A 27972-nucleotide genomic window follows, 5' to 3' on the forward strand; every position below is an offset into this window, starting at 1 on the left:
CTGTGAATCAAAGAAGCCTCTGATTAATCCAATTCTATTGATTCCCCACAGGTGAATAAATGATATTACAGTGATATCAAGTCAGTAATGTCTTAATGTTCCCAAAGATTTTGAGGTAGATGAACCCATTTTAACTTCTTAGTATGTTATGGTTTCATCTTCCTGCTGTGCATTAGGGTGGCTTGGAATTTTTCAGGTATCAAACCAGAACAAAACTCATACAGGGTGATTTGGGCAATCTTTTGTTGGAGGTTTTTAGTGTGTGTATTTTATTTGTTTGGGGTACTTGGTTGGTTGGTTGTTTTTTTTCTTAAATTCTTCCTTGCTCTCTGCTACCATAGCTGGAATTTGTGCTTGTAAGTCTGTGTTAAACAAGTGCAACATACTTTGCTTTGACACTCCTGAATGCTCAGGTGATGATGGCTTGAGCTGTTTTTTAAAATATATCTGTCAACTGCAGTTTTAAAAAACTGCATTTTTAAATATAGTGTGACTTTGAGTTGTCTACTTTCACCAAATGTGGATTATATTTGTTGCTTTTCTGAGAATTTAGCTAAAAAAATCAAGGAAGTTTATTCTGATTTTATTTCTAAAGTATTTTTTTTTTTTGTAGGGGGATCAAGGACAGAGAGGTCCACTAGGAGAGGCAGGTCCAAAGGGAGAAAGGGTGAGCACAGACAAATTTTGACTCGTGTTGACTTGCAAACATTAATTACTTAATAGCATATAAACATTGCATAACTGGTACTCTCCAAATAATGTGTATCTGAATGAGTATGTATTGACATTCTTTTCAGCTGCCATTTCATTGTCTTTAGCTAATTTTTAAGTATTGTTATTATTCTTAGGGTCCTCAAGGTACAAGAGGAATAAATGGCCTCCCTGGGCCTAAAGGAGAACCTGTATGTATATTTAATTTATTTATTTTCTTCATTCAATGCTACTTTGCATACTAGGGCTTGGGCAAAATCTTTTCAATATTACAATAATTTTTTTTCTTTTTTCAAGGGTTTACCAGGAGTTGATGGCCGTGAAGGGATCCCTGGCATGCCTGGAGCTAAAGTAAGACACAATTGACATGTTTATGAGCTTTGGTAGTGCCCCAGATTTGTTCATTAATTTGTGGCTGCTGCTCATGGCTTTATGCACATTATTAGGATAATTGAATTAACATTTCTATACTACAGACAGAAAAGTATGTCAACTCTGTATTCTTCCAGAAATAAAATTTTCCATCATGTTTGATTTGCATAAATTACAACTTAAAATGTTTTACAGGGCGAACCAGGAAAACCTGGAGCTCCAGGTGATACAGGGCTCCAGGGATTGCCAGTAAGTATTGAGTATTTTACCTTTGAAAGGTAGGCTCACTTCAGATCATAGAAAGGCTGTGTATTGGTTGATTTGACTCTGATGTTGGAGTAATTCTAGCGAAAATCTAAGCAAAAGGCTCAGGGGACAGTGTGTGTAATGCAAGGGGAAATTCTGCTATGTGTATGCAAAACCTTTGCACAGCAGTCTAAATCTCCTTAGGATGCCATTGTGGGGAACTTGGCCTCGCAATACACTTGTGGCCAGGATGTGACTCTTCTTGTGTTTCTCCTACCTGAGACCCCGTGGATCCTATGGTGTGACCCTATAATTAGGGCTGGTCTCTTAATGTTGGCTAGGGCCCAGCTATTCCCAAACTGAGCAGGAAAAGCTGAGCTGCTAGTCTGACATACCTTCCATGAACAATCATCCTTTGATATTCTGCTGGCTCAGAACATCTGGAATGCATCACACTCATGCTTCTTTCTGTGGGTGGCTTGGAGGTCTCCAGTGTGTTATTCCCTGTGGGGAACTTACAGGGAATCACTGGTGCTTTATGGCTCTTGCAGAAGGTAATCCTTGTGCATTAACTAAGTCTGAAAACTGTACCAGTTGTCAAAAGTTAAATAGAAACCACTTTAAACCACTTTGCTATAGGAGTAATTGCTGTGAGGAACAGTGATGGAGATGTTTTAAAACAGAACTGGGCATAAATTCGTAATACTAAGTGAACTCTTAATTGTCTAATTGGAAGACAATTTAGTAAAAGCATACTTGCTATAAGCTGTTGCAGAGAAGTGAGGAGTGAATGAAAAATGTCCAAAGGTGTTTGTAAAACTCTGCATCTCCAGTCTCAGCACACTGGGACAAGCATGTATTTCTAGTCTAAGACAGAAAAAGTCACAACTCCTCACCTATCCATGCTACTTTTGCAATTTATGAAGTAAGAATAATACTTCTTATCTGTTACTTTGTAAACAGAAAGAATTCAAGCTTGGTCCCTTATTGAATGAATGTTTTAATATAAAATAAAAGGACTAGAAATACTCAAGCATGAGAAATAATTCTTTTAAACACCATTTCCAATCACCTTAACAAAAAATAAATGTAAATCTTTTTTCTTTCAGGGTTTTCCAGGCTCTCCTGGTATGAAAGGCATTCCTGGCCCAAAGGTAAAACATCTTGAGTATTGTCTTTCTTATCTAAAGCACAAATAAAGTGCTAAAGTATCTAAAGTTCTAAAGTATTCAATGAAATTGTACTAACCCTCTCGTGTTAAGAGACAAACCTTAAGCTGAAGGAATTAAATACAGTTTTTATTCAACTTTGGCCCGTACATTTTCATGATTCTTGTGCTACATTATGTGGTTTTCATTATTCTAGGCATTAAGTAATACCTTAAGAAGACCATTTCCTTTTATATTTGTGGAAATCATTGCTAGAGAAAGATTTTGATGTGCCTACCTCACTGCATCTTGAAAAAAACCATCTTGCAATAAGAATAGTATTTATAGCCACCCTAAGCTGATTCAATCACAGGGGTTGTTATCTCCATTTGGGTAGCACCAAATTGCAGCATCAATTCCAATTTAGTTTAAAAATTGTTGCAAGATTGAGACCATGGAATGTTTCAGACAATGATGTTTGAGTTTAGCTGTAAGTAATTGAAAAAGAAAACTAGACTGAGACATGATTTTTTTCTGAAATTACATGGAGTGATACTGTCTTCTGTGATTTGAAAGCAGCAATCAAATCTATTAGGGATTTGTCAGCACATAAACAGCAAAGGAAGTGAAATCTGACTTTTGAAAAATTAGATAGAAAGTTTAGGTCAAAGTTAAAAGAACACCAAAAATAAGGCAGAAGTTGTAACATTAACACAGGCTGATTGTGTTTACACATTACAGCTTTGCTTACTTTAATTTTTGATTTCAAAATGGAAGTGCAAACCATTGGCTCTGCTAATATTTTTCATCTTCTGCCCAACAGGGTAATAAAGGTCCTCCTGGGGTGCCAGGGTTAATGGGAAATCCTGGTAAACAGGTAAAACCATTAATCTTATGCGAAAGATTTAGAAAAATGTGTAAAAAAATCACTTTTCCAATTTGTTGCATTTCAAATTTGTTCCCCAAAACAGGGTCAGCAGGGCCCAGAGGGAGAAGCAGGTCCAACAGGACCCCGGGGACCACCGGTAAGTATGGAAAAAATTTCTAATTGAACATATATAAAATTGCAGTGTCTCAAGATAGGTTGCTGAAGCTATAACCACAAGGTAAAATTATTATTTATCTGAAGTTCTAATTTTGAGGTAAATACCAGTTCTGTACCAAGGGGATGTGCATTGTCACACAGAGAAATACAGTCCTATATATTTCCAGTAATGCCCTGTGAATGTTTTTGGTTTTGGTAACAAGTTAAAAATTTAACCTTTGTTTATATTCTTCTTGTCTTTGTATTTAAATGTTCTGAGTAAAAGCCAAAAGAGAGGGAATAAGTGTGTTTTGTGACAAAAAGCTGTAAAAAAACTGATATAGTGGTGTGAAGAATCACATTTATCTTTCATTGGAAACACTGCTGTTGTAATTTCTTTCCCTGGAGATTTTCCTTAACACTAGAAAGATTTGGAAGACTGCAGAAATTGCTGCTGGGCAGATAGCTTGCTGCAGGAAATAAATCTGCTAAGAAAAGTGAACTGATGGTATTTGTTAAGGCTCAGTTTTAAAGACAAAGAACAACTGGATACTGGAGAGTGTTGGGTACTGCTTTCTGATTCTCTCTAGAGGGGACCTGACATGGTTTGAAGCTGCATAAGGCTGATCTAATTTCCCTTTGCTGTTAATCCTTCTGAGTGGAGAGGGATGAGAGGATCAGTGATTTGAAGAAAATTTTCATGCACAAATATTTACTCTGATGACATTAACCAGGCTTCAGGCTCTGTAAGCAATTGCTTTTCCAGGCTTCCCTCTTGCCACTGATACCCAGGGGATGATTTTCTGGAATTTCCCGAGCTTCTGCTATAATGCAATGACACGAGTTTTGCTCATGCAGTTGTAGAGTTATTCTCACACAAGGTTGTTTAGTGGGGTACTGTCCATGATATATTTATAAGGGTCAGGAATATCTTTTCTGAATTAGCTCCTAAACATGCACCAGCAATCACCCAAGTAACAGATTCCATTTTGTTCTGCTTTTTTTTTTTTTTTTCCCCTGTGGTTTATACTATCAGGTGCTAGATGTATTCATGAGATCATGTTTATTTTGGACAGTCTTTGCATTGCTGCTGTGTCCACAGCTGCCTAGGGATGACACAGAAAGGGGATTATAAGGGCATTTACTAGGATGGAATACAGGCACCTTCAGCCTACCAAACACCCAACTTGCAAATAAGTTTTTGTTTTTGTCTTTATTTTTGTTCTTTGTATTTAAAAGTGTTGGGTACACTTGAAAAGGTTTTCAGCCCTGTTCTTAGGCTGATACTGTACACTTGTGACAGGAACAAGAATTATAATTGAATCAGACCAAAGTAATTGCCCACTCTGATAATGCACTGTAATCTGCTAAACTATTCTTTTAATCCTTTCAATGTGAACATAAATTTACAAAATCAGCAGTCCGTAGAACAGGGGTTGACACACAAGGTTAATTATTAGTAACCCTGTAGATGAACAGAAATACTTAAAGCAGATTAAATAGAGTGATTTTTCTTTTTATCGCTCTAGAGACCAACAAGACATCTGGATTCCTTGTCTTTATTTTCTCTGTGTTTACAAGGCGCACTCATTTTGGAAAACATGTAAACATTAGAACCAAAGCATAGAAAGAAAACTTTTGGTCAATACAACATGGAGAAAGGAAGTAAATTCTTGATGATGAAGTAAGCTTGTATGTGGTCCATCAAATAGTAAGCTATTTCTCATCTGTAGTTCCCTTAAAGCTATGAAGAGTCTTGGATAATAACTATGTTGGCTTTCATCAGAGAGGCAGCTTTAGACTACGGGCAGCATATGACTGGAATAACTCTCTAATTTTATTTTTCCTTTTTAGGAACACTTTACCTACACAAAAGTGGGAATGATGAGGGTTTTTTTGTTTAGGAAGGACACAGTGTTGAACTACTGAACTTCAGAGAGCTTTGGTCTAAGCTGAGTCAATATTTATTTCCAGGGCAGAATAAAGACTGTTTTCTCTTTCTTCTGCAGCATGTACATGTAGCAGATACATTTGAATGCAGCTTTTAAGATTCTGCCCTTCTATTTCTAGGGAAAAAAAAATAAATCTGCTGGTTAAATAATTCTACGTGGCATGATTTTCAAACTTCTAAAACTAGACAATTTGGCAATAAGTTGAGAAAAAGCAATTATAATTCAATTGTAATTGTTCTAAAGAGAATTTTTCATATATAATTTTTTTCATTGCTTTCCTAATTTGAAATTTTTTCACAGTTTTAACACTTGCTTGTTTTAGATCAAAGTTGCACAACCAAATGTTTTCAAAGCCTGAGGAATTTATGGTTACTCTTCAGGTATTTTTCTTGGCCTAGTTCTTCTTGTTTTGAATTATCCATTTTATAATTATCTGCAGTTCTTTCCTTTTCCTCTCTCTCTTTGCTTCATTTTATTTTTGCTATAGAAGACTCAGGTAGAAGTCAGGAAGGGTTGGGCTTGTTCCCTGGAGAAAGAAAAAACCTTGATATTTTGCAGGATATGGGGAATTGTAGTCCCCTAGTATATTGGTTGCACAGCAACAGCCACATAAAATCCTCTTCACTCCCCTATTTCACTTACCCCTGTTTTTTGCATTGCAACTGTGTGAGACATCATGACTTGTAGCTCCAGAAGGGCCAGAACTCCAGAGGAAAATACATCTGGGCAAGATCTGTGGAGGCATAACAAAGCTGACTCTGCTAATATGGCCAGCAGACTTGTATTTGCATTAAGGAAAACCTACATGCCCACATTTGTGTTATATTTAAAAATCACAGGGATTTTCAGCTTTTTCTACTCACAAAAGACATTTTTTGAGAGAAATTTTACACATCAACTAGTTTTTTGAAAGGTTCCACAAGAGACCACTGTCATCAGTGGCTCTGTGGGACAAATAATACTTTTGTACTGTTTGCCAAATAACTTGTAGAGTCCTCTGTCGTAAACCATGTTATTTCAGTGTATTTTATTGTTAAACAGCTGTTGGAATGTAGTTGGAAGATATTGTTACTAAAAAAGATTCCAATTTTGGCCTTCTGTGAATCTGTAAACTTTCACAGTTTCACAGGGCAGATACTAAATATTTAAAATACTAAATACTTGAAAACAAGATTACTAGCTCCAGTTAAAAACTCATGGCAAACTCAAGTTTTAGGAGACTTTTTCCTTACCTCTGACATAGATCCCTAGGAGAAACTTGCTTTAAAAAGTATTATTTTAGTCTATTATTGCTTTTCCTGAAAAAAACTTCAACTTGCATTTGAGTGGGTAGGGGGAAAAAAATCCCCTTTTGCTATTCATGTGTTCAGTAAACTGGAAAAACCAACTGGAGCAACGTGGAAATTTTGCATTTTATTTCTAAATGAAATATATTCTCCACCCCACTCTTGGTTAACCTTATGTTTGCTTCACATTGCTCTAACCAATCCAAGTAATTACCAAACTCATTTGTGATTTAAACCTTTCTAAGTCAGTCATCATGGCAGGTGGGCCAAGGGAAGGAATTCTCAAATATGGGAGTGTCACTCCTAATCAGTGGAATTTAGTCATACTCCCTAAGCTGCTTAAACCATTTTCTTTCATATTTGCTGAGATTTAGTAATCTAATTTAGTTTCTGCAGAAAATACTGACCCCTGCGTCTGCTTTTTCATCCCTTGCTTTTCTTCAATTATTTAACCTATAAATTGCTAACATTTTGAGAGCCTGTATTGCACCCTGTGGTTTTGCAGAGAGCTTGTAATATTGAAGTAATCACTTAAAGTTCAATACGTGTCTGGCAAATTGAGCAAACTTCATGTACATGCCGGCCAGCATTCATACATGTTGCTTTGTAATTAGGAAATAATACATGTTTTCCCAGCATTACCAACACAGACTGAATATCCAGCTGCCCAAGATCTGATACCATAGCCCCTCTGAGACAATTCCTGGTCAGCTGGGCTGACTTCCTCTCTGGAGGTGCCTCACTATAAAGAGAGAACCTGGAGAGTACCTTGGATTTACTACTCAAATGTCACACAACCTAAAGTTATAGGAGAATGCTCTTAAGTCACTTTCAGCTAAATAATTTTCTGGTCTCTAAAGATATTTCTGTCCTGCCTATGCTGAAATGTCACTTTGGTTACCCTATGTAGTTTAGTTACAGTAACTAAAATGTCGATTTTCTGTCATATTCCTTTTACATGACTGCAATGTAAATAACATTTCACTTTCTGTAACTCTTAATGGTAGGATGAAATGGCCTTGTCTCAGTTTATATGCTATGTTTAGGAATTAGTGGACATGTTTTTTGTACGTAATTTCAGACATGTTCCAAAAGTGGTATCATAGTTTACATTCAAGGTAGAGCTAAAGGGGTTAGTTAACATTAGAGTGTTTATAGCAGAGTCAAAAGGGCAGAGCACATTTCCATTTTGACAGGTACTTTTTATCCAGTAAAACCTAAGCCTCTAGGTGAATGTGACAAAACTTTTTGCCCCTGCCCAATTCCACAGCATGGTCTGTATAGGGTAGCACTTGTTCTGTCATGCTTGCAGACTGCATATCCCAGTCAAATTTTATAAGCTCCAAGCCTCTTCACTTCTCCTGGTATCCACCCCTGTCTTCCTAAACAACAGGCCAGGTTCTTGTCTGATACCTCTTTGTTTACCCCTCCATCTCCAACAACAACTTTCTTTGAATTTTGGGCATGGTACACCTCTGGATGTCAGCGGATATCACAATGCTGGCTTCTCCTCAGTAGTGTAGACAGTAACCTGGGTAAAAGAATGGATTTGTTGTGGAGCTAGTGTACCAAAGCTGTCCTGGACTTCAGCTAACACTGCAGACACAGTCAGAATGAAAGGTCTCTGCCCTCTACACTTGCCACAGTATCATTTGTGAAGGGAATGATGGCTACTGGGTTGCTGTTTCTGGCCAAAGCATGGCATTGTTAAGAGGAGGGAACATTTCATGCTACATCTACCTCTTACCATTATCCTGAGCAGTACAATTTAATTATGGCAAAGTTGCAAAGTTACAATTAAAGTCTTAGAGAAAGTTACTTGTATATTTACTCTTCTATCAAATATTAGTTTACATACTTGAATGCTTTTCAATACTGTACTGAGGGTCAAAGAGTCCTGTTGATGCTTCTGTGGATAAATCCTTGAACTTAAATGAGTATTTCCTCTGAGATCTTGCATGACAAAATTTTCTAAGTTTAAGTCTCATAAGTATCTAGATGATAAATTGAATTACATTTTGCAAAAAACTTTGAAGTTTAAAAAATCCAAAATGTACTTTGCTTATTCTTCTTTATTCGGCACGGATTTAATTCTCTTCAGCAGTCCTATGACATATATTTAATAATATATAATAAATTAATTATAATTAATGAGAAATTTTTAAAGTAAAAACTCTTAAGTAAAGGTTATTACGGTATATGCTGTGGATTACCTCTCAATTGATTCTACTTAGTGTTTCAGTTATCTGGGCAACCAAGTGAGATGCAAATTACCTGGAATGTATTCTCATTCTTATTATTGTTCCACTTAATTGATGAACCGGAAATCAATAAGACAGTGAAACTCTCTTAGCATGCAAATGCATTCTGTAACTGTTTATGAGAATTCTACAAAAGGATCAAGTCTTCAGAATTTCAGTGAGGATGAAAACCATCCCAGACAACTTAAAGGAAGGTCAGCTGTAAATACTCTAAGGTCTTCTTATATTTGTTACATTAAAAGGCTGAATATAACAGATCTGGGAGAAAGACCTCAAATCTTTAAACATATTGAATGGTTCAGCTGTCGTGCCTTGAAACAAGGGAAAGGTAAATTTTGTGCTGACCACAAAATCTAGCACAGGAGCTGTGGAAAGGCTGCATCTTGGTGATGTTCAGATTGCAGTCCTGTGCCACCATGTCACACTCACCATTTTGCATGTGCCTTTTCCTATAGCCATGGCAGGTTCACCAGCATGGATGCAAGCTGGTCTGTCTCAGCTCACCCTGAACTAGAGTGGCTTCTTTCCCTCCCTAAGTGTTTCAACTCTGGGAAAAGCGTGGATTCTGAAGTGTGTCAAAAGTGCATAAAACCATACAGATTCTGGCAGTCTTTTTGTTAAATCCAGTGCAGCATGCCTATTGGTTTGTGGGTGGCCTGAAGCTGTGTACTGTTACACAGAGGGCTGCTGTATAAGAAAGGTGGGCTGAGGACATGGCCAAACTGCCTTCTGCTCTAATTCCTGCCCGTAGTGACTTACAGCACAGAGGAACATTTCATCTGGCCAGGAACAGATGTCAACACCTGAACCAGCTGTTTCAGAAACCCTCCTATAGGCTGCGGGGAAGATGTAGGTTCTTCTAGGACATGACTTATGTTGCATTTTAAATGTTTACATAGGACATTTCAAAATGCCTTTTTTTCCTTCAGAACTATGAGCAAGCAGCTTACTGTATAACCTATCCTAGGGCCATTTCAGTTTGATATAACTTGGGGGAAGCATTAGAGTCTTTCTAGATATGCCAGGGATGGGATTCCTCATTCTTTGGGTTCTAGTTACTCTCTTACTTGCTAAAACACTGCTGCAGATCTTGCAGTGGTGGCCCATAGTTTGAAATAATCTGTCCTTACAGACATAATGTCAGTGTTTACAAGGAAATACTATGCATTTTTATTCTGGTCTTCTGTAAACTAACCTCCTTCTTTGCCTCCTTAGAAAAGCATTGTGTTTGCCAAAGTGCCTGTGGCAGGCATTTAACAAAAGATTTTTTCCACATTTGAAATAAAATGAAAGTTTTTTATTGAATTTTGTGTGACCAGCAGAACTTTTGATGTGCTTAAGAGGTTTATTATAAGATTTTAACTCTCTGAAGATTATACTGCTTTTGTTTCATCTCTGCATAGCAATGACTGTTATGGGTAATGAATGACTTATGGGTTTCATGAGAATGATATGAGAAACAAGTTTCTAATGTTGACCATAATTTTAGTCTTCATCTTTCCTGCATCAGAAATATAGCAGCATTTCAGGTCAGAGATGTGGTTCAGAATTTTGTGATTAAATAAAATTGTAATGCATTTTCTGGGTTGTAACATGAAGGTGAGTTAGGAGACATTTTTCCTTTCTTTTTTTTTAACATAGAAAAGCTTCTAGAAATTATTCAAAGTACTTTAAAGTAATAGGTATTTTAACACCATAGGATATTTTGAAGGAAATGAATTGAAAAGTCTGTTTATGTTTGGTTCTGTGATCTCTCCAGGGTACCTAATTATTTCTTGAATTGTAGAATTAGCTTTCCTAAGCTTGTGTGAGAAGTTGTCATTGCATTTATGAGCCTAATGTAAAAGGCCATGTCTGCCATCTCCTTTTATTTAGTATGCCACAACATTTCACAATATTATCCTTGTTAGGAAAAAATCCCCTGTATTTAAAATTATCCATTGCATGCAGCCCTCGAAGGCTAAATTTTGATTTAATCTAAAATTGTCTATGTCATTGTATAACATTTGATTAAGTTGAATAAGTAATAACATAAATTCTTGACATTTTATGCTCTTAAATGTATCTTTCTTTTATTGCAAATAGCACTTACTTAGTCACACTGTGAATTTAAGAAGAGTTTCATAAGTGAGACCTAAGCTTGTGTTGGGAGATTGTTTGAATTTATCTGTCCAGGGATATGGCTGTACATGTGAGAGTAAAGCTATAAAACTTATTGAGCTGTTCTGAAAAGTTTAATCATAAGAGACAAAATCTTTTGAGAAAGATACTTTAGTTCGAAAATTGGTTAACATCTTTGCAAGTTTGGCTCAATGTCAGATTTACCCTAGAGTGTGTATTCAAGTGGCTGCATTAAGAAATAGAGTTGTAGCATTAATGTGATATGATGATCTGAATGGATAAACACGTCTGAAGTGAAGATATAAAGATGCAGTAAAGCACATATTTATGCTTATCACTATTATAAATAGTGACTTTTAAAACTTACTTTTCCCTGTAGCACTGTAGACTTTTTTTAAACCTGAATGAGTTTGTTAAGCATTACTTCTCTATTCACTTTTCACATTTGTGCATTAGGGAGCAGGTGTTTTAAATATGTGGTCATATAGGAGCTCAGGTGATGAAAGTAAGCAAAAGCTTAAAGTTATACGTGCCTGCCAGAGTTGTCATAATGAAGTGATTGTGTTTGTGACAGGTAATTCTAAGTTGTGATCCCATGGAGGGAACTTCATTTTGCTTAATCACTCAGCAAAATTATTTACTTGAATCATTTAATGCCAAATAAAGGTTATATGCCATGGTTAACTAAAAATGCTTACTCAGAAAGTTTCACTGGTTTTAGTGTCTATGGTATTTTTGCACCATGAAAAAGAAGTTTCAATTAAACCCAACAGCTAAGTAGTGTAAGTCACTTAACAATAAGGAAAAAAAATCATAGTGTATTCCCAGATCACAAGAAGAATTCCAGGAAATAACGTTGTCCCTCTATTTTTGCTCCCAGGGTAGCAGAGGGGAGACAGGTCCTGCAGGCCCTCCAGGTTTACCAGGGAAGTTGGTAAGCAGTTTATTTCTATATTCAGTATTCATGTTTACTTTCAAGGAACTGCAGTATCATCTGAACTACACTTAACCATTTATCCATGCAGGGAACCAAAAATAACATTGAAATGAGTGGTGGTTCAGTTTCTTTTTCAGTCCTCTGTGACTGTGCTAATATTAGAAAATGCTGTTTTAAATTACATGGAGATGTGTATGACTTTTTTTTTCTACTTGATAAGCCCATAAATCCTATGACATGCAAAGCTGAGCAGCACACTCCTGTGTGGGCTCCTGGGAACAGGAGCAGTGAGAGCCTGGCTTTCTGCTAACAGCTACGTGAAACTAATGAATGGAGCACATTATGAATGCCACCTTTTACCAGAGCTCCAGCAGTATTTACACAGAATCAGTCAGAAGCATAGCTGGGGAGGTCTTGGCTGAAAGAGCCTACTGTTACAGAGGAATGTGCAAATCGGAGAGTGCAAGATCTATGGAAGGATTTTTAAGAGAACGAGTCTTTGAGGGGACTGGAGGGTAGAAAACCCTGTAAGTCATTTCTATTGGGACTGTCAGCCATAAATTCATAGTAAGATTCTGTTTAAAGTGCCATATTTTGGATAAGGCCAATTTGCAGCAGATAATCCTCTTTCATCAAGCTAAGTCTGTTCTGGGAATAAGGTTCTGCCCTATCTGCTTCTGGGTATGACCCTTAGTTGTTCATTCTAAACAAGATTGGCTAAGCTTACATCCTTGGCTTATTTTCACAGGGTCCCCAGGGTAGTATTGGACTTCCTGGACTGCCTGGTCCTCCAGGCCTTCCTGGTGGTAAAGGTGACCGGGTAAGAAATGCACTTGTACATGCAGTTTGGTGTCAGGAGTAAACACAACAAGTTGAGCACTTTTCAGTTTTTCCATGAATTAATATCTGTTATCTTGTTTTGTATGTAGATATTTAACTGCTTGAAAGTGGTGCTCTCTGTGCCCATTAAGTACTTGTAGCTGATAAACGTGTAAAGGAAAAGTCTTGACAGTGCCACTTAGGGGACTGAAATAATGATTTTGGTTTTTTAAATGTGAATCATTTAAAGACCTAAATCGTACTGCAAACCATTGACACAGCCAGATATGAAGTGGTCAGTCAGGATCTGTGGTAACTGTCGAGCTTTGCAACTTCAACTCTCGCCTATAGTAGTAGTGATGACTGTTGCATGTCTTAGGGCCTCCTATGGAAATGCACATGCCAATGCAGCAATTGAGACACCTATGCATACATGCAGAATTACAGGATATAAGTACTTCTTCAAGTATTTCATTGAGAGGGAAGGATTGGGCCTCAGGGCCCAATAACTGCAGAATATATCTTGCTTTGCTCAATAAATGTTAGTGAAGACAGTACATAAAGCCAGAGATGTTTCTTATCTCCTCTTGGCTATAGGAGTCTGCAAAGGATGGATTAACTTGCCTAACTTCGGACGTATTTGATATAAAAATATTAAGTTCTTTCCTGTATCTTCCTTACTTGAGGCATGTCTATGTCAGTATTAAATGAATTGTACTTGTGAAGTGCCTCTTACATCCTCCTGACAACCAGAGCACTATTGGACTGTTAGTCAGACATGAGTATAACTGCTGTAGAATGTCCTGGCTGAACAGAGGAATCCTGCCCTTGGTATGCTCCCAGTGTGCATCATAGGGTTTCTGGATAGGGTTTGCTGTTGTTTTTGGCAGCTTTTTAAAAAAAAGCTATTTAGGTACTTAAAAGCAATCTTCTAAGTCTTTGATGTTGATGAGGTATTTTTGTCACGTTTGTTTGGTTTTCTTTTAATGCTGAGATGAGGACATGTTTCTAGTCAAATATAAGTATTGACAAAAAGCAGTCTCTTTTTATTAGATTGGTAATGATAGTTGAGACTTCTCCAGAGGGAGATTGAAGGTACTGAGGAAGCAAAGGTAGAAGGAAAATGCCTAACATTTGTTGCAGTGCTGACAACCTCCCTCCAAAGGTGCTTAATTTTCCTCATTTGCCATATAAACCATCTGGATCTCTTGGATAAAAAGTAGAAGTTTGATGCTGTAATCAGACCTAGAGAGATCCAGGCTACAGCCAGGAGGTTTCTGAGTATCTAACTGGCAGATGACAGTAACTTATGCCTGGACCTTTTTTAAAAACCTAAGGTAAATTTAGTGCTCTGTGCAAATACCTTAAACTCCAAAGTGCTAGGAATTATTTCATCCTATAATTGCTTTTTAGCCCTGTTAACCCCAGCCTTTGGGTCAGCCCCTTCTAGGAGTAAGTTCTAGGCTGAACTAACCTTTTTTCACTTTCTGATTTCAAAACTTCATTGTTTTGTACACAGGAATCCTATAAACTTCTGTTATGTAGCTATATCTGCATGGTACGAGTTGATGTAAATAGCAGCCAGAAGCCAGTAAGATTTATGAATTTAAAATATCAGTAGTCATTCTTGATCCCAAAGTTGTTAAATATTGTGTACTATCTGTTGACATCTTGTCTACATGCAAGATTTATTCCACTTGAGGAATAAATCACCACCAAAGATAGCACCAGAATTATTTTTACTGAAGTAATATGTAAAAGTGAGAGCTGACAAAATTCAGTGGGTAAAAGGATGATTGAATGTTACAAGTTTAATATCACGTGCTAACAGCAGGGTTGGTGTTCCTGTTTCCAAGCCCACGTGGACCAATCCTCACCATATCACCCTGTGCCTGGGTGGGTTATCAGGTTGGAAAAGGAGGTCACAGCCTAGGCTTTAGCCTCCTTTGGAGCCTGAACCAGACCCAGCATTCACCACTTAGGCTGCTTCTGATTCATGCATTTTGGATCGGTGTCATACACTTGGGTTCTGTTTATTTGAGTCAGTTAAACAGCACCAAGCTAAGTGCCAGACCTTGGGACTGCAACATGATCCTTTGTGCTGCTGAGTAGTTAAAGGAGCCCCTGCTACAGTTTTGGATCATGCTGTCAGGCAGTTTTCCAAAGAGTTCTTGTGTATTATTTGAGAGGGATTTTTGCAAAATAGATAGACAGTATGTCAATAAAAGTAAGTATTTTCATAGTATGACATCTTGCCTTATTTCCTCCATTGCAATTTTTGGAGTCAATGTAGAATTGATTCCAGTAGTTTCAGTTGTGATTTTTATATTTGCTTACACAAACATTGCAGGACAGGCCCACAAAAACAATAGATTCTTCTATGTCAGCTTATCTATTGGCAGTTTTATTGCTATAAAGAAGAGTAAGGGGAGAAAAAGAATCCCCAAAATAATGTTAGGTTGGAAACCAATGTCTTTTTCATGTAATTGGGAAATGTTAACAAGGCACAATGTTGAGAACACTTCAGACAAAGTAGTTTCAATGTTATTTGACAAAGTTGGAATGTTAAATAGTTCTGTCATTTATACTGCTTAGCTTTGTGGATAATTTAGTATTAGCTCTTCATCTTCAAGAACATGAGAACGTGTCAGAATTCATTAAATTCAGTAAAAGCTATACCAGTCTGTATTCCTATATCTTATGTGAATTAAAGGGATCTCTGAAATGGGAGGGAAACTACCGCATCTCTGTCTGTTTTACAAAAAACAGGATTATCACACACAGTAATAGTTCATTTGTAATGCATATCCTTGAACATGCACAGACTGGAAAGAATATTAAAAGGATGGTGTGACTGGTTTTCGAACAGAATACAAATACAAAAAGATTTTCCTAAATGATATACTGTTCTAAAAACATAGTAGTTTTGCTCTAGATAAAAATTACATATGTTTGCAATTAATTGGGTCATTAGTTTATTTCTCTTTGTTTCCTGCTTGTCCACATGGGTGTGATTTGTTAGAGGATTCTAAGATGAAATATAATCGAATTTCTTTTTTAAAAGGAGTATTACCCTTAAGATACAAACCCTTCAGCTTTGACTACAATGATCAAAATTCTGGACACAGGTTTGCTAAAAGACATTGAGAATTAAACAGCATGCAGGACAAGATTGTGGCTGTACTTGTGGATGTCTCTCTGCTTTTCCCACATAAGCAGGGCTAGTATAGCCTACAGCAATATTGAATATATAATGGTGCTAGAAAAAGTGATGCACTTACTGGGTTTATTTACTTATAGCTTCTAAGCAATTCTCAGAGCAGATCTGTAGCAGCTGCAAGAGCATTTGTCCTGTAAAGGAGAGATGTCTGACATTGGACAGTCAGAATCTGTAGTGTACAGTGTGGTAGTGGATTATATGTTCCATACTAGTACTTGCCTTCACTCTGTCACAAAATTACATAGTAAGATTTAAGTGCTTTCATTGTAATTCTTAAAAATTTGCAGCTTTAAAAGTCTCTTGCATGAATGTGAAGTTTAGGATCAAATAACACTTAGTGTGCTTTTAGAATCTGAACTTTAAAATTCTGAAGACTTCTTCTGCTTTTATTTTTAATCTTTAACCTTTTAGGGTTCGGTGGGTGAGCCAGGACCTAAGGGTGAACAGGTAAGTCATGTTGGACTTGAAAATCACAGTATCAAATGTTACATAATGTTAACTTAATCTGAAGGCTGACAGTATGTCTTTCTTTGATATAGGGTGTACCTGGAGCAGAAGGAGATGGAGGAGAAAAGGGTGACTTAGTAAGGCACTTTTTTTTCCTTTACTTGATATAATACTGTTTTTGTTTCATATTAAAAATACAAAGTATTGTTGGAGTGCTTCAAGCATTATGTTTGCATCACTGAAAGGCACATTTCAGTTTTATACCAACTGGGCCTTGCAGAGCACAGCAGTTCTATTTGCCTAATTACTCTTTTCCTGCTGTTTGGAAAACAATGAAATGTACAGGTTCTTTTAGGTGTACAGTGTAATGCAGACTGCCTTGAAGAAAAAAGGATGTGTCTGTGTTTGTATGTAGATACATATATATGTATGAGTGTTTATATATAAATATATATATACATGCATACACAGGCACATAAATTCTTGATGTTTGAGGCAGTGAGGATGAGCAAGTAGTTTAATTCAGATGAAACAGGAGGAGAGCTAATGAATATCCTTAATGAACCACACTTAAAGGAAGTATTTTGTATTGTCTTTCTCTTTGGAAATATGATTTGCAACTGGCTGTTAGAGAGAGGAAGAATGGACTGGGAAGAGGCTGTGGCACTGTGATATTGCATTCATCCATCTATCTATCTATCTATCTATCTATCTATCTATCTATCTATCTATCTATCTATCTATCTATCTATCTATCTATCTACTGCAGGAGTATGGCATGTTGTGAATTGACAGGGGTAATGCCTGGGTCAAGTGCCCTTGGGTAAAGAGGGTTTGTTTCTCTGCCAAAAGAGAAACCTTCTGGTCCAGTGGCTCCCATGGGGCCTCAACCAGCAAAGCCAGACCTGATCTTTCCAAGGGAAGTAAACTGCTCCCTATTCAAAGAATGGTAGCCAGGTTGTATGCTGGAAATGAATGTATTTTTCCCACAGGCTGCAATTTTGAAAGCCTTAGTCAGCATTACAATCACTGTACAGATTCCCAGGAAGCAACAGTATACGTTGTTTAAGTGTGCTGCCAGCTAGTCTGGTTCTAAATCGATAAAAATTATTTCTTTTTCAATTATTTCACATTTATTAACAAACAGGCCCTTGACTGGAAACCAGTTATTTCACCAATGGCATTTAGGAACTGGGAAATTACAGTGTACAGAAATTACTCAAAGTTTCTTCAGTGTTGTTATGCTAATCTATTTCCCAGGTAATTAAAATATTTTAAAAGTTTTATTTTCAAGTTGAGAGGAAAACCTAAAAATTACTGAATAGTGGGTTTGCTATTCTCAGTCAGGTGATCAAAGGATTTTGGTATTGTTGAAGCCGGGAGAAAGAGTGCTGGAAATAGGAACTTGTAGGGGTTTGGCTTCTTCACAGAACTTTAGGTAGTTTCTGTGCAGTATTTTCAGCACTAACACAGCCCCAATATCCATAGTTCTGTGGCTTTGTAGAAACTAGAAAATCCTGGTTAAAAAAATGCTTCTTCTAAAGGTTTCCAATAAATCTATCTAAGATTGTCCTCTGTTGTAGCTGTGTTTGAGAGGTTAGAGCCACATATCTAATTCCAAGAGAAGCAATACAAATCCAATTATAACAAACATGCTTTCTCATTTGAACCTTACAGAAAAGTTTTTGAGAAAGGAATTGTATGAAACCTGCTCAAAATAAAGGTTTTATTCTCAAAGGAATTGTAATTATTTGTGGGGCAATTTTGTATAAATCAATTCAATAAATGAAATTTCTTTTTATATTGAAATAACATTGTGTCACATCTACTGCATTTGTAATGTCTGTGGTAAGGAGACTCTCTTCTAATATAGTTTGTCTTCCTTTTAGGGTGACATGGGATTACCAGGAGCAAAGGGAGCTGTAAGTACAATGAATAGCATTGTTACAGAAATATAGAGATCTAGTAGATCATATAGATGATTTTCTCATTTAAGGAAAGAAAAATGCAAACAACAAGCTGACCTCTTTATTGCAGTTAAATGGAATGTGTTTTAGCAGATTTTCGTCTGTTTAAATTTTGAAGACAGTTAATATTAAAATGAATTAGCGTTGAAAAGGAATTAGTTTCCTGGATTCTAACTCCATAAAAGAGAAGCATCATTCAGCAGCAGTTTTCTGGCCAACAGAGTTTTTTTCTTCCAAGAAAATAAAGGCACCCTTTGTACAGTAGGTGTTGGATAAAAAGGAGGCTCAGTGCAGTGGCTGTGCGCCACTGTTAAAAAGCTGGCAGCAGGATTGTGATGTCTGTGACCCTAGAAGTATTTATGGCCCAGCTTCCTTTATTTTATTTTTATTGTGTTTTTATATTATTTTTATTTTATTTTGTTTTATTTTTCTGCAAAATGATGAGTTTGATATGGAAGGTGAGTGGGATCTTGTATGTCACATAAAAAATAACCGGAGAGCTGAATTAATTCTTTTATTTCAGGATCACTGAAGAGTTGGATTGTTACAGCATCTGACAGTATGAGCTGTGATACCAAAATACCAACAGTTCTCCCTATGGGGAACTGAGGCTGAGCATAACAAAAAATCTTGTGGTTGTGTTATTAGTATTCTGGGTAACTTTTGGGCTAAGAAAATGCAAGCTAAAGAGTATTTGCTGCTGATGAAGATCCTGCAAGAAGGACATGAGGAAGAGACAGATTAGAAGAGAAGTCCGTAATTTTATCCACTTAGATTTTTCAAATCCTCTTGTCTTGATGAGAGCCTAGAGTGCTTGTATCTCAGTGAGCACCCTCACAAGAATGAGTAATCTGTCTGGGAACCTGATAACTCACCAGGCTGGGAAGAAAGGAATGATGGCTTCCCAGTTGTGTAGTCCATAAAAGCAATTATTCTGTCTCCTTAATGTATCTATCGAAGCATGTTCTTTGGGTTTTGTTCTGATATGGGCAGCCATTGGCTGTCTGGGATGTAGCACAGCTGGAACCAAAATGGTCCCACCTTGTGGATTTACCTGATTTACCACAGCTGAGTAATTTGTTGTTTAGCATCTCTTTCAGAGGATGTTACTCTCTCTTTTTTTTTTTTTTTCCCAGTAGATTTGGGAAGTTGTGAGTATGTAGGATTTTTTTTTCCTGCTTGTTTTGGGCTTTTTAGGTGGATTTTTTTCTCCTTTTGTGCCATATTTTTCGTTGTTATTATTACTATTGGTTATTAGGAGAAAAATAACTTGTATTGAAAGAAACTACGGTGGTTTGACCTTGACTGGACATCAGGTGTGCAACAAAGGCATACTGCCACTTCCTTCCTCAAAGCTAGCCAAGGAAGAGAAAATACAAAAAAAAGCTCATGGGCCCAGATAAGGGGCCAGGGAGAGCTCCCTAACCTGTTACAGTCATGGCCAAAACAACTTGGGGAAATTAAATGATTTATTACCAATCAAAGTCAGAGCAGGATAATGGGAAATAAAACAAAAGGGGAGCACCTCCTCTCCCTCCTTCTGCACTGACCTTGGTGTCTTCAGAGCTGTTCATTTCACATATTCTCACCCTGCTCTTCTCTGGCTGCAATTATTTCTGGGCAATAATTTTTTCCTCCTTAAATATGTTGTCCCAGAGGCTTTATTGACATCACTGATTGGCTTGGCATTGGCCAGTAGGTCTGTTTCAGAGCTGGCTCATGTTGGCTCTGCTGGACATGGCGGAAGCTTTTGGCAACTTCTTAGAGAAGCCACACCTCTAGGCCCCCTGCTACCAGAACATTGCTGCTCAAACCCAATACAATAATTCAGAGGTGCCTGCTGGAATAGGTCACCCTCTGCATGGTATTTAATAACTCTTAGTAAAATTACTGGAGCAGAAGCTGTAGCTTTGTTTTGTCAGTGTACTGAAGTGGATATGTTGACATGGTCACATCAATCCTTTCATTCCCCAGGGTCAGGAATAGCTTTCTATCCCTTCCCTGAGTGAAATAAGGCAGCACTGCATCTGTTCAGGCATTTTGTCAATGTCAGTTTGTGGGAGGATGTTTCTTCCCCTCTGCCAGCAAACTCCAGTGCAAGCTCCAGAACTAGCTCTGGCAGAGTAAACAAAGCAAAAATGTGTGTTCCCAAACAGCCTTGGGCTAAACAGTAGAAGCTCACATTGTGGTACTCTCTAGAGAAGGACATGAAAGGCATTTGGAGCAAGAAGGGACCTGGAATTTTCATACCTTAAGCAGCACTTAATGTCTAGAAATGTTCCATGTTGACATACAGAAGGGCAGAGAGCCATCTTGAACATGTCACTATTTGATTTACCTATGTTACTATCTGACTTATCTGTTTTGACAGAATAGATTATTTTTCCACTTCTCCCCTGTAAGAGTACAGACCTCTTAAAAATCATACAACTACTGACACTAGTTGCTTACTTAAAAAAGAAATTCTGTTGAACAGCTGCATTTCAGCAGTCATTTCTTTGCATTTGTGAATAGCTCCTGTCACCATTTTGATATGTCAGAATGAATCTATCACTAGTTCAGCATTCTATTGAAATGCCTCTCTTTCTTTGTCAGGTTGGTAATCCTGGAGACCCCGGTTCCCGCGGGCCTGAGGGAAGTCGGGGACTGCCTGGCATGGAAGGGCCACGTGGCTCACCTGGACCACGAGGCTTGCAGGGTGAGCAGGGTGCCCCAGGCCTGCCTGGCAGTGAAGGTCCAGCTGTAAGTACTGTTTTCATGAAATTGGTATCTTTTGAACCTTTTTCTCTCACGCACACCGCTCCTTGTTTTGCATGTGCATGTGCCAAACTGAAATGCCACAGCAGGCTGAAGTACAGCGTGCCTCTCATCGGGCACAGGTGTACACCAGAGCAGTCCTGGGTTGAACACAGCTACATCCTTGGGGCCCCAGCTTTCAGTTCAGCTCTGTTTACTTATGCCCACCTCACCCCTGTAGTGTGCATGAAACCAAACTGTGTTTGATACAAAGGAGCATCATTCAGACTTTACCTTGCTAGTTAAGTTGACATCAACTGGAATAGTTGCACTTGCAGGAGCTGGAACACCTTTTAGTGACTCATGGATTGTTTTTGGTTGGAATACAGTTAAATTTCTTCATAGTGGCTTGTATGGGGTTATATTTTGGATTTGTGCTGAAAATAATCTTTGTAGCATGCTGATGGGAGCAGGAAAAAAGGTAATGGTTTCAAAGTGAAAGAGCGTAGTTTTAGATTAGATACTAGGAGCAAATTCTTCACTGCAAGAATGGAGAGGTACTAATAGGTCACCCAGAGATGTTGTGGAGGCTCCATCCCTGAAGAGTTCACGGCCAGATTAAAAGGGGCCCTGAGAAGGGGGGTTGGAACTAGATGGTCTCAAAGGTCCCTTTCAACCCAAGCCATTCTATGATGTTTCAGTTACTCATGAACCCTGCATAGAATCAAAGCCTCTCCTGCTTCTTACACTGCACCATCAGTGAGTAGGTTGAAGGTGCACAAAAAATTTGGAGGGGGCACAGCTGGGAGAGCTGACTATGATTGACCAAAGGGATATCCCATACCATATAGCATCACACTCGGCCATGTAAGCAGGGAAAACTTGTAGGAGTGGTGAGCAACTGCTTTCATTTGTACCACTTGCACTGTCATTGTCTTTTTTTGTATTTTATTTTCTTATTCTTCTTGATCTTCCCCCTTTTCCTACCCTTTCCTCTTCTTCTTCTTACTTTCCATTTGTTAAACTTCTTTTTCTTCCCCTGTTCCATGGGTGTTGACTGTGGGTGTGAGCAGCTGTATGGTGTCTGGCAGCTGGGGTTAAAGTGTGACAACTGTTTAGTGACAGCATTTTTTTAAATCAGGCACACTCATAAAATATAAGTGTAACATCAACTGTTTTATTAAAACCCTCTTTTTTTAATCCTAGGGAAAAGAACCAAGTGATCAGCACATTAAGCAGGTTTGCATGAGAGTCATGCAAGGTAAATAGGCTAAAAAGTATTTGATGTTTCTTGTGCATTTAAATTGGGATCACCTGTTTCTGTGGAGGCAACTAAGATTTTCCCCATGCTTACCCAGAGCAAATTGCATGGCCTCAGCAGGGGACGTGGTGGAAAACTTTTCCACATATGAGTGTGGACACAGTAAGAGGAAGTCCCTTATTTATATCTATTTTGTAGCCTCATTGAAATGCCTGTTGATTCCACATTACTGCTGTGGTAAGCTGGCCATAGACCAGAGTAGCTGTGCGAAATAAATACATTTTGTATTCAAATCACTTGCTGTGTTTACAGACATAAAAGTACAAGCATCACTAAAAGCTTTTTGTATTTACTATTAGATTTCAGCAAACAAACTGTGCAAAATAGGTGAAAAGAAGAGGAATGCAAAGAGAGGTTTCTGGAGATAACATAGTTTAAAGCAATACAGAGTTACTCTAACCCTAATTTGCTGAGTTCTTGACACACACAGAAGTTTGAAGCTTTTCTAATATGGTTGGGTGCATGGATATTACTGAGATGAGAAATTTATGCTGCACTATAAACACAGAAGAAATTTTTAACTTCTTGCTATTGAAGATGTCTTTTGGGTTATTATGCCTCTGTAATGTTAAAGAGTTTACAGAATGAAATTGCTGCTCATATTTTAAAAATTTTCAGTAGTTGTCACTGTTCTTGATAAAGCTCAACAGGGTATTTAAAAAAACCTCTATAAATAGGATTAATATCATATTCTATACTAAGATAATATCTTATATCAAATAAACTTTGTAAATAGCAAAGTAAAAAAGGAAGGTGCCGTAATACAATCTGTCAGTTCCTGTAGCAGTGAAGATAAATTTTTCTTCAGTGATCATGGGAATCTTTTCATTCTTGTTCAGTTACTCCATAACTCTGTCCTCCTGCTCATTGCAGAACAATTGGCTCAGCTGGCAGCCAGCCTTAGGAGGCCAGAATTTGGTGCTCCAGGTCTTCCTGGCCGACCAGGGCCTCCAGGTGCTCCAGGCCCTGCTGGTGAAAATGGTTTCCCAGGACAGCTTGGCCCCCGTGGCCTGCCTGGCCTGAAAGGTCCCCCTGGTGAGATTGGTCGTAAAGGCCCTAAAGGTAAGAAATTCTCCAGCTGGCTTTCACTTGGGGACTGCTTTGGTTTTGGTTTTTGGTCATCTGTTTGGGGTTTTTTTTGGTTTGTTTTAGTCTTGCTGCTGTTGCCCCCTTCCTTGGTTTACAGGTTGTGGATGTATGCTGTACACACTTGAGGTCCAAACAGGATCCTGAGTTAGGAATGTAAGCTATTGGTTATTGGTGTGTCAGTTACCACAGTGATTAAAGGGCTCATTGCCTTCAGCAAGACTTGTTTAGAAATCTGCTTTTCAGCACCTAAAAAACCACAAAACCTCAGAAGTCCATGAGAGTGAGAATCAATATTAGGACTCAGCTGCTTCCTTCTAGTTCAGGGCAGATGCCTGTCCCTTCTTACATTGTAGAAGTCATTTGATGACAAACACCACATGTGATTCCAGCAGTGGTTCTCTTTGCTCCATTCAGCCTGGCTGTTGACCTAGCTTCTCCAAGATTCATGGTCTCAAGAGCTGATGTTAGCAGTCAGATTACTTCACTAAAATCTAGTCTACTTTTCTAAGCACACCTAGTTTATCACATTACAAAGGACTGATAATAATCTACTTTTTATTTGCACATAATACTTGAGCCATTTAACATCATTTCAACAGGTGCCAGAGTCTATTGATTCTTTGGAAAGGACAAATCTATGATAAAATTGACTTACATTTTACACAAAATCTTCGAGCTAAGTAAATCTCTTCTGTTCATGACTGAGGGGTTCTATTCTCCTCCAGAGAATTACAGGGTAGAATTTTCTGCAAAGTCATATGACGACCATGTATATATTAGTTTCTATTCAGCAGTTTTGATTTGTTTTCCAAATGGGACTTATTTAAAATTTTCTTTCTGCAAAAAGCTGGGCTGTTGCTGGAGTAGGGTGTTTACTTTTGATTCAAGGTTTATTTGAAAGTGAAATTTGGAAAACCTTTGATAGAAGGAATAGAATACAAACAAAGCAAAACTTAACAGCATCATTTCTGGAGCTTTGTTGCTGTTTTAATTCAATGTAATGTCATCTGCAGAAGAAACAAAAATAAGAAATACAAAGGTGATGTATGGGATATGCAAAATTTGATTCAACACACAGCAGGCTACACTGTATTAATATTAAAAGAAAAAAAAATAAACAGAGCATTAAAACCTCCCCAAAACAAGCAAAATACTTATCATAACTAACAAAAAGCTGTCATAGTGGTCATCAAATTCTGAGTTACCTTAGAGTAAAACCTTGCAATACCATTACAGATAAAAGGGAAGTGGTGAATGCTTTCATGTGCAAGAGCTATAATGATGGTACATGACAGCCAACCTGAAAACTCTTAGTACCTCACTCTGAGTTCCTGGTTCTGATAGATTCATAGATAACAGTTAACAGAATTTGAACTTTACAACCTAAGCAACAAAAAACGCTTCCTCTTACTAAGATGATTCAGGTTTGGAGCAAGATATGGGCTTGAAGATACTCTGGGTGTCTACTGAAGGAAAAATCTCCATGACATTATTATATGAGAAAAGAAATTATTTTGTGAAGGTAAAGCTATGCCTTATGTGCATATCAACAGAATACTGTCATCTCTGTAGCCACCTTTTGTCTCCTCTGCACTGGCTGTCTTGAGGACCAACACCTGAGAATTTTTACTTCCTAACTGAGCTTGTATAGTTTTGCAGAAGCCAGTAGCATCAGTCTGTATCCCAAATATCCTGAAATCCTGGGACTTTGGTTTATTCCTGTTTAATTGGGCTGTGACATATTTCATTTGGTACTCACTGTCCAGCTCTAGGTGGTTTCTTTCCCCCCAACCTGTCTGCTTCTGAGTGTGACTCAAATGGGTGAAAAAACCTAATAAAATCCTAAACATTTTACACAGATATGTGCCAGGACATCATTGAAAGATGCTAAGAAAATATACAGCCAGTTGAATTCTCTGCTTATTAACTGTTCACTTCTGAAAAGGGATTTAGTAAAAATGATACTCCAGGCAGACTGTAACTAATGTGTCATGAATTTGCTTTAGGTGAACCAGGAGAAAGAGGAGAAAGAGGATTTCCAGGCAGAGGACTGAAAGGTTATCCTGGACCAAGAGGTCTTCCAGGTAAATATGAGGGTGAAGATAGAGAAGATATATAGTAAAAATGTGCTCAGAACTGATACTTCAAGCTTCCTTGAAAAGATAAAAGGAGTCCATTAAGCAATAAACGCTGAAATTACAGTTCTTTGTAAGTTTTACTTCATAGATGGTGATTCAGGCAGAAATCAGGCTTAAAAACTAAAAAGCAAAAAGCCACCTCCTCATTTATTTCAATGTAGAAAGATTAGAAAAAATGTAAAGAAAGCATTTAAAAAAGGAGGCAGTTACCTACACATGAATAAAAATCGCCTCTTTTAACGTATCTTATATATATTATGTACACATATAATTATATATAAAAATAAACAAAAAAAGGCCATAACTGCCTGATTATCTCACTGGAAGGCACAGCAGTCTTTAAAATCTCCAGTCATAATTTGTGACATTATTTTATTTCTGTGCTAATTAATTGCAGTGTTATATAACATGGCTCCAGGAGAGATCCTGCTGATGGCTGAAGCACAGCTGGCCTCTAGTGGCAGCGAACGAACATAAACATGTTATTTCCATCAGTATTTCTTCAGTACACTTCTGTGTTTATCTGGCAAGATGAACTACTCATATTTGTTCTCTTGTGAAAAAGGAAAAAATAGTTTAGTATTTACTGATCCCACGGATGTCTGTGTAACTCAGAGGTGTTTTCTGTAGAAATCAATCACTGGAAGAGGCTTCCTGAAATCTCTGTTTTTCCTTTCTTCATTGAAGATTTAGAAGTAAAAACTACTTCAGTGCTCAGCAGTTCAAGTCTTTACATATATTTCCCCAACCATCTGAGTGGAAAAAAAATATTGGTATTTCTTTTTCCAGAGAGCTAATGAAATTCTAGCAAGTAGCATCTACCCTGCCCTAGGACTTTGGCAGCAGGGTTGGCTGAGTAGAGTACCTGCAGAGCTTTGTACAGCAGCAGACCTGCACTAGTACACCTGGAGAGCACTGGGTCTGAAATTTCATTGCTCTAGCTGTGTAATCATAGATTGGGTGTCAGGTAGAGGAAAATTGTCCCTGTAAATTGGCACCCCTCTTGGGAATCCCCTGAGAGCAGTGAAAAACCAGCTTCATACAGCTTTTAAGGACAGGGTGCTAATTATGCTATGCGAGTCCTATGCTGCCAAAGTTTATCCCTGCATCCACTTTTCCAGGTGAACCAGGCAAAGCCAGCTATGGCCAGGAGGGCCGTGACGGTGACCGAGGTCCCCCTGGGGTGGCCGGGCAGCCGGGGGTCCCCGGGCCCCCTGGCCCTCCGGGCCCTCCTGGGTACTGCGAGCCAGCCTCCTGCAGGATGCAGGCGGGACAGAGAGCAGGGAAGAACATGAAAGGGCCCTGAGAGTGCCACCGTGTGTCGCCATCGATTCACGTCCTGCACGGACAGCTGAGGACGAAATCATGAACGAAGGAGAAATGCAGACACGGACAAACATTTCCATCAAGGTTTTCAGTAAGGTATTTTTAACACAGTGGTGTACATTCTTCCAAAAGGAGTGCTTAGCAACACAAGCTGGAACAATGGTGCTTTCAGAAATACACAGGTGCTGCCTTCTCCTTTTGGGGGGAAATAAAAGGTACTTTCTATTTTTATTTTTATTTTTGATTTTGTTTAAGAAAGAATTTCTGTGATTTTTCCTCCTCCCCTACTTAATTCCTATGTATGATGTACAGTGAAATAATGTCTTCAGCCATCAAATAAAAAAGGATAGTTTTATTTACTGCAGCTGTATCTATTCTTTCATACTATATACTTATAAATTCTAGCACATACTCTTCATGCACAGTCATTTCACATGTGTCTTGCACAGAATATGCTAAACCTCCTTCAGCTCTTCAATTCAATCACAGAAACCCAGGTGGGAGGTTCTTTTGAAAGCACTGTTTATGCTGCCAGTATCTGTAAAGGTAAAATCACAGGCTTGCCATGAATAACCCATGTGGAATAACCGCTTCATTTTTTGACTCCAATTTGTGTTGCGTTTGTAATTTCATATGAAGCCCATTGCAGCTTGCCTTGTTTTATGTCACATTAAATAAATGGCTAGTAGCCATTTTAAGTCCTATAAATTTTTCCTATAAAAGATTACAAGTCCCCAAATAAATACATTTTTTAAATTTATGGTTGCATTCAGTATTGATGGCCAGAACAGCAGAAGGCAGCCATTAGATGGCCCAAGTTGCCTTTCTTAGATACTTAGTTTTTAGAGGAA

General features: G+C 38.0%; 1 protein-coding gene across 1 annotated transcript in view; it reads left to right on the plus strand.

Annotated features, from left to right (window-relative positions):
* Positions 1–27485, plus strand: part of COL9A1 (collagen type IX alpha 1 chain) — a 61631-nt gene extending 34146 nt beyond the window's left edge. Inside the window, exons 22-38 of the mRNA XM_036381340.2 lie at positions 614–667; positions 849–902; positions 1009–1062; positions 1279–1332; positions 2439–2483; positions 3301–3354; positions 3449–3502; positions 12002–12055; positions 12807–12878; positions 16509–16544; positions 16637–16681; positions 18434–18466; positions 21107–21253; positions 22454–22508; positions 23442–23630; positions 25664–25741; positions 26917–27485. Of these exons, the coding sequence (XP_036237233.1) occupies positions 614–667; positions 849–902; positions 1009–1062; positions 1279–1332; positions 2439–2483; positions 3301–3354; positions 3449–3502; positions 12002–12055; positions 12807–12878; positions 16509–16544; positions 16637–16681; positions 18434–18466; positions 21107–21253; positions 22454–22508; positions 23442–23630; positions 25664–25741; positions 26917–27101 (1263 nt within the window). The 3' untranslated portion in view covers positions 27102–27485. The remainder of the gene's footprint in view (positions 1–613; positions 668–848; positions 903–1008; positions 1063–1278; positions 1333–2438; positions 2484–3300; positions 3355–3448; positions 3503–12001; positions 12056–12806; positions 12879–16508; positions 16545–16636; positions 16682–18433; positions 18467–21106; positions 21254–22453; positions 22509–23441; positions 23631–25663; positions 25742–26916) is intronic.
* The last annotated feature ends 487 nt before the right edge of the window (positions 27486–27972 follow it).

This window comes from Molothrus ater, chromosome 3, assembly GCF_012460135.2.
Source record: "Molothrus ater isolate BHLD 08-10-18 breed brown headed cowbird chromosome 3, BPBGC_Mater_1.1, whole genome shotgun sequence".
NCBI lineage: Eukaryota > Metazoa > Chordata > Aves > Passeriformes > Icteridae > Molothrus > Molothrus ater.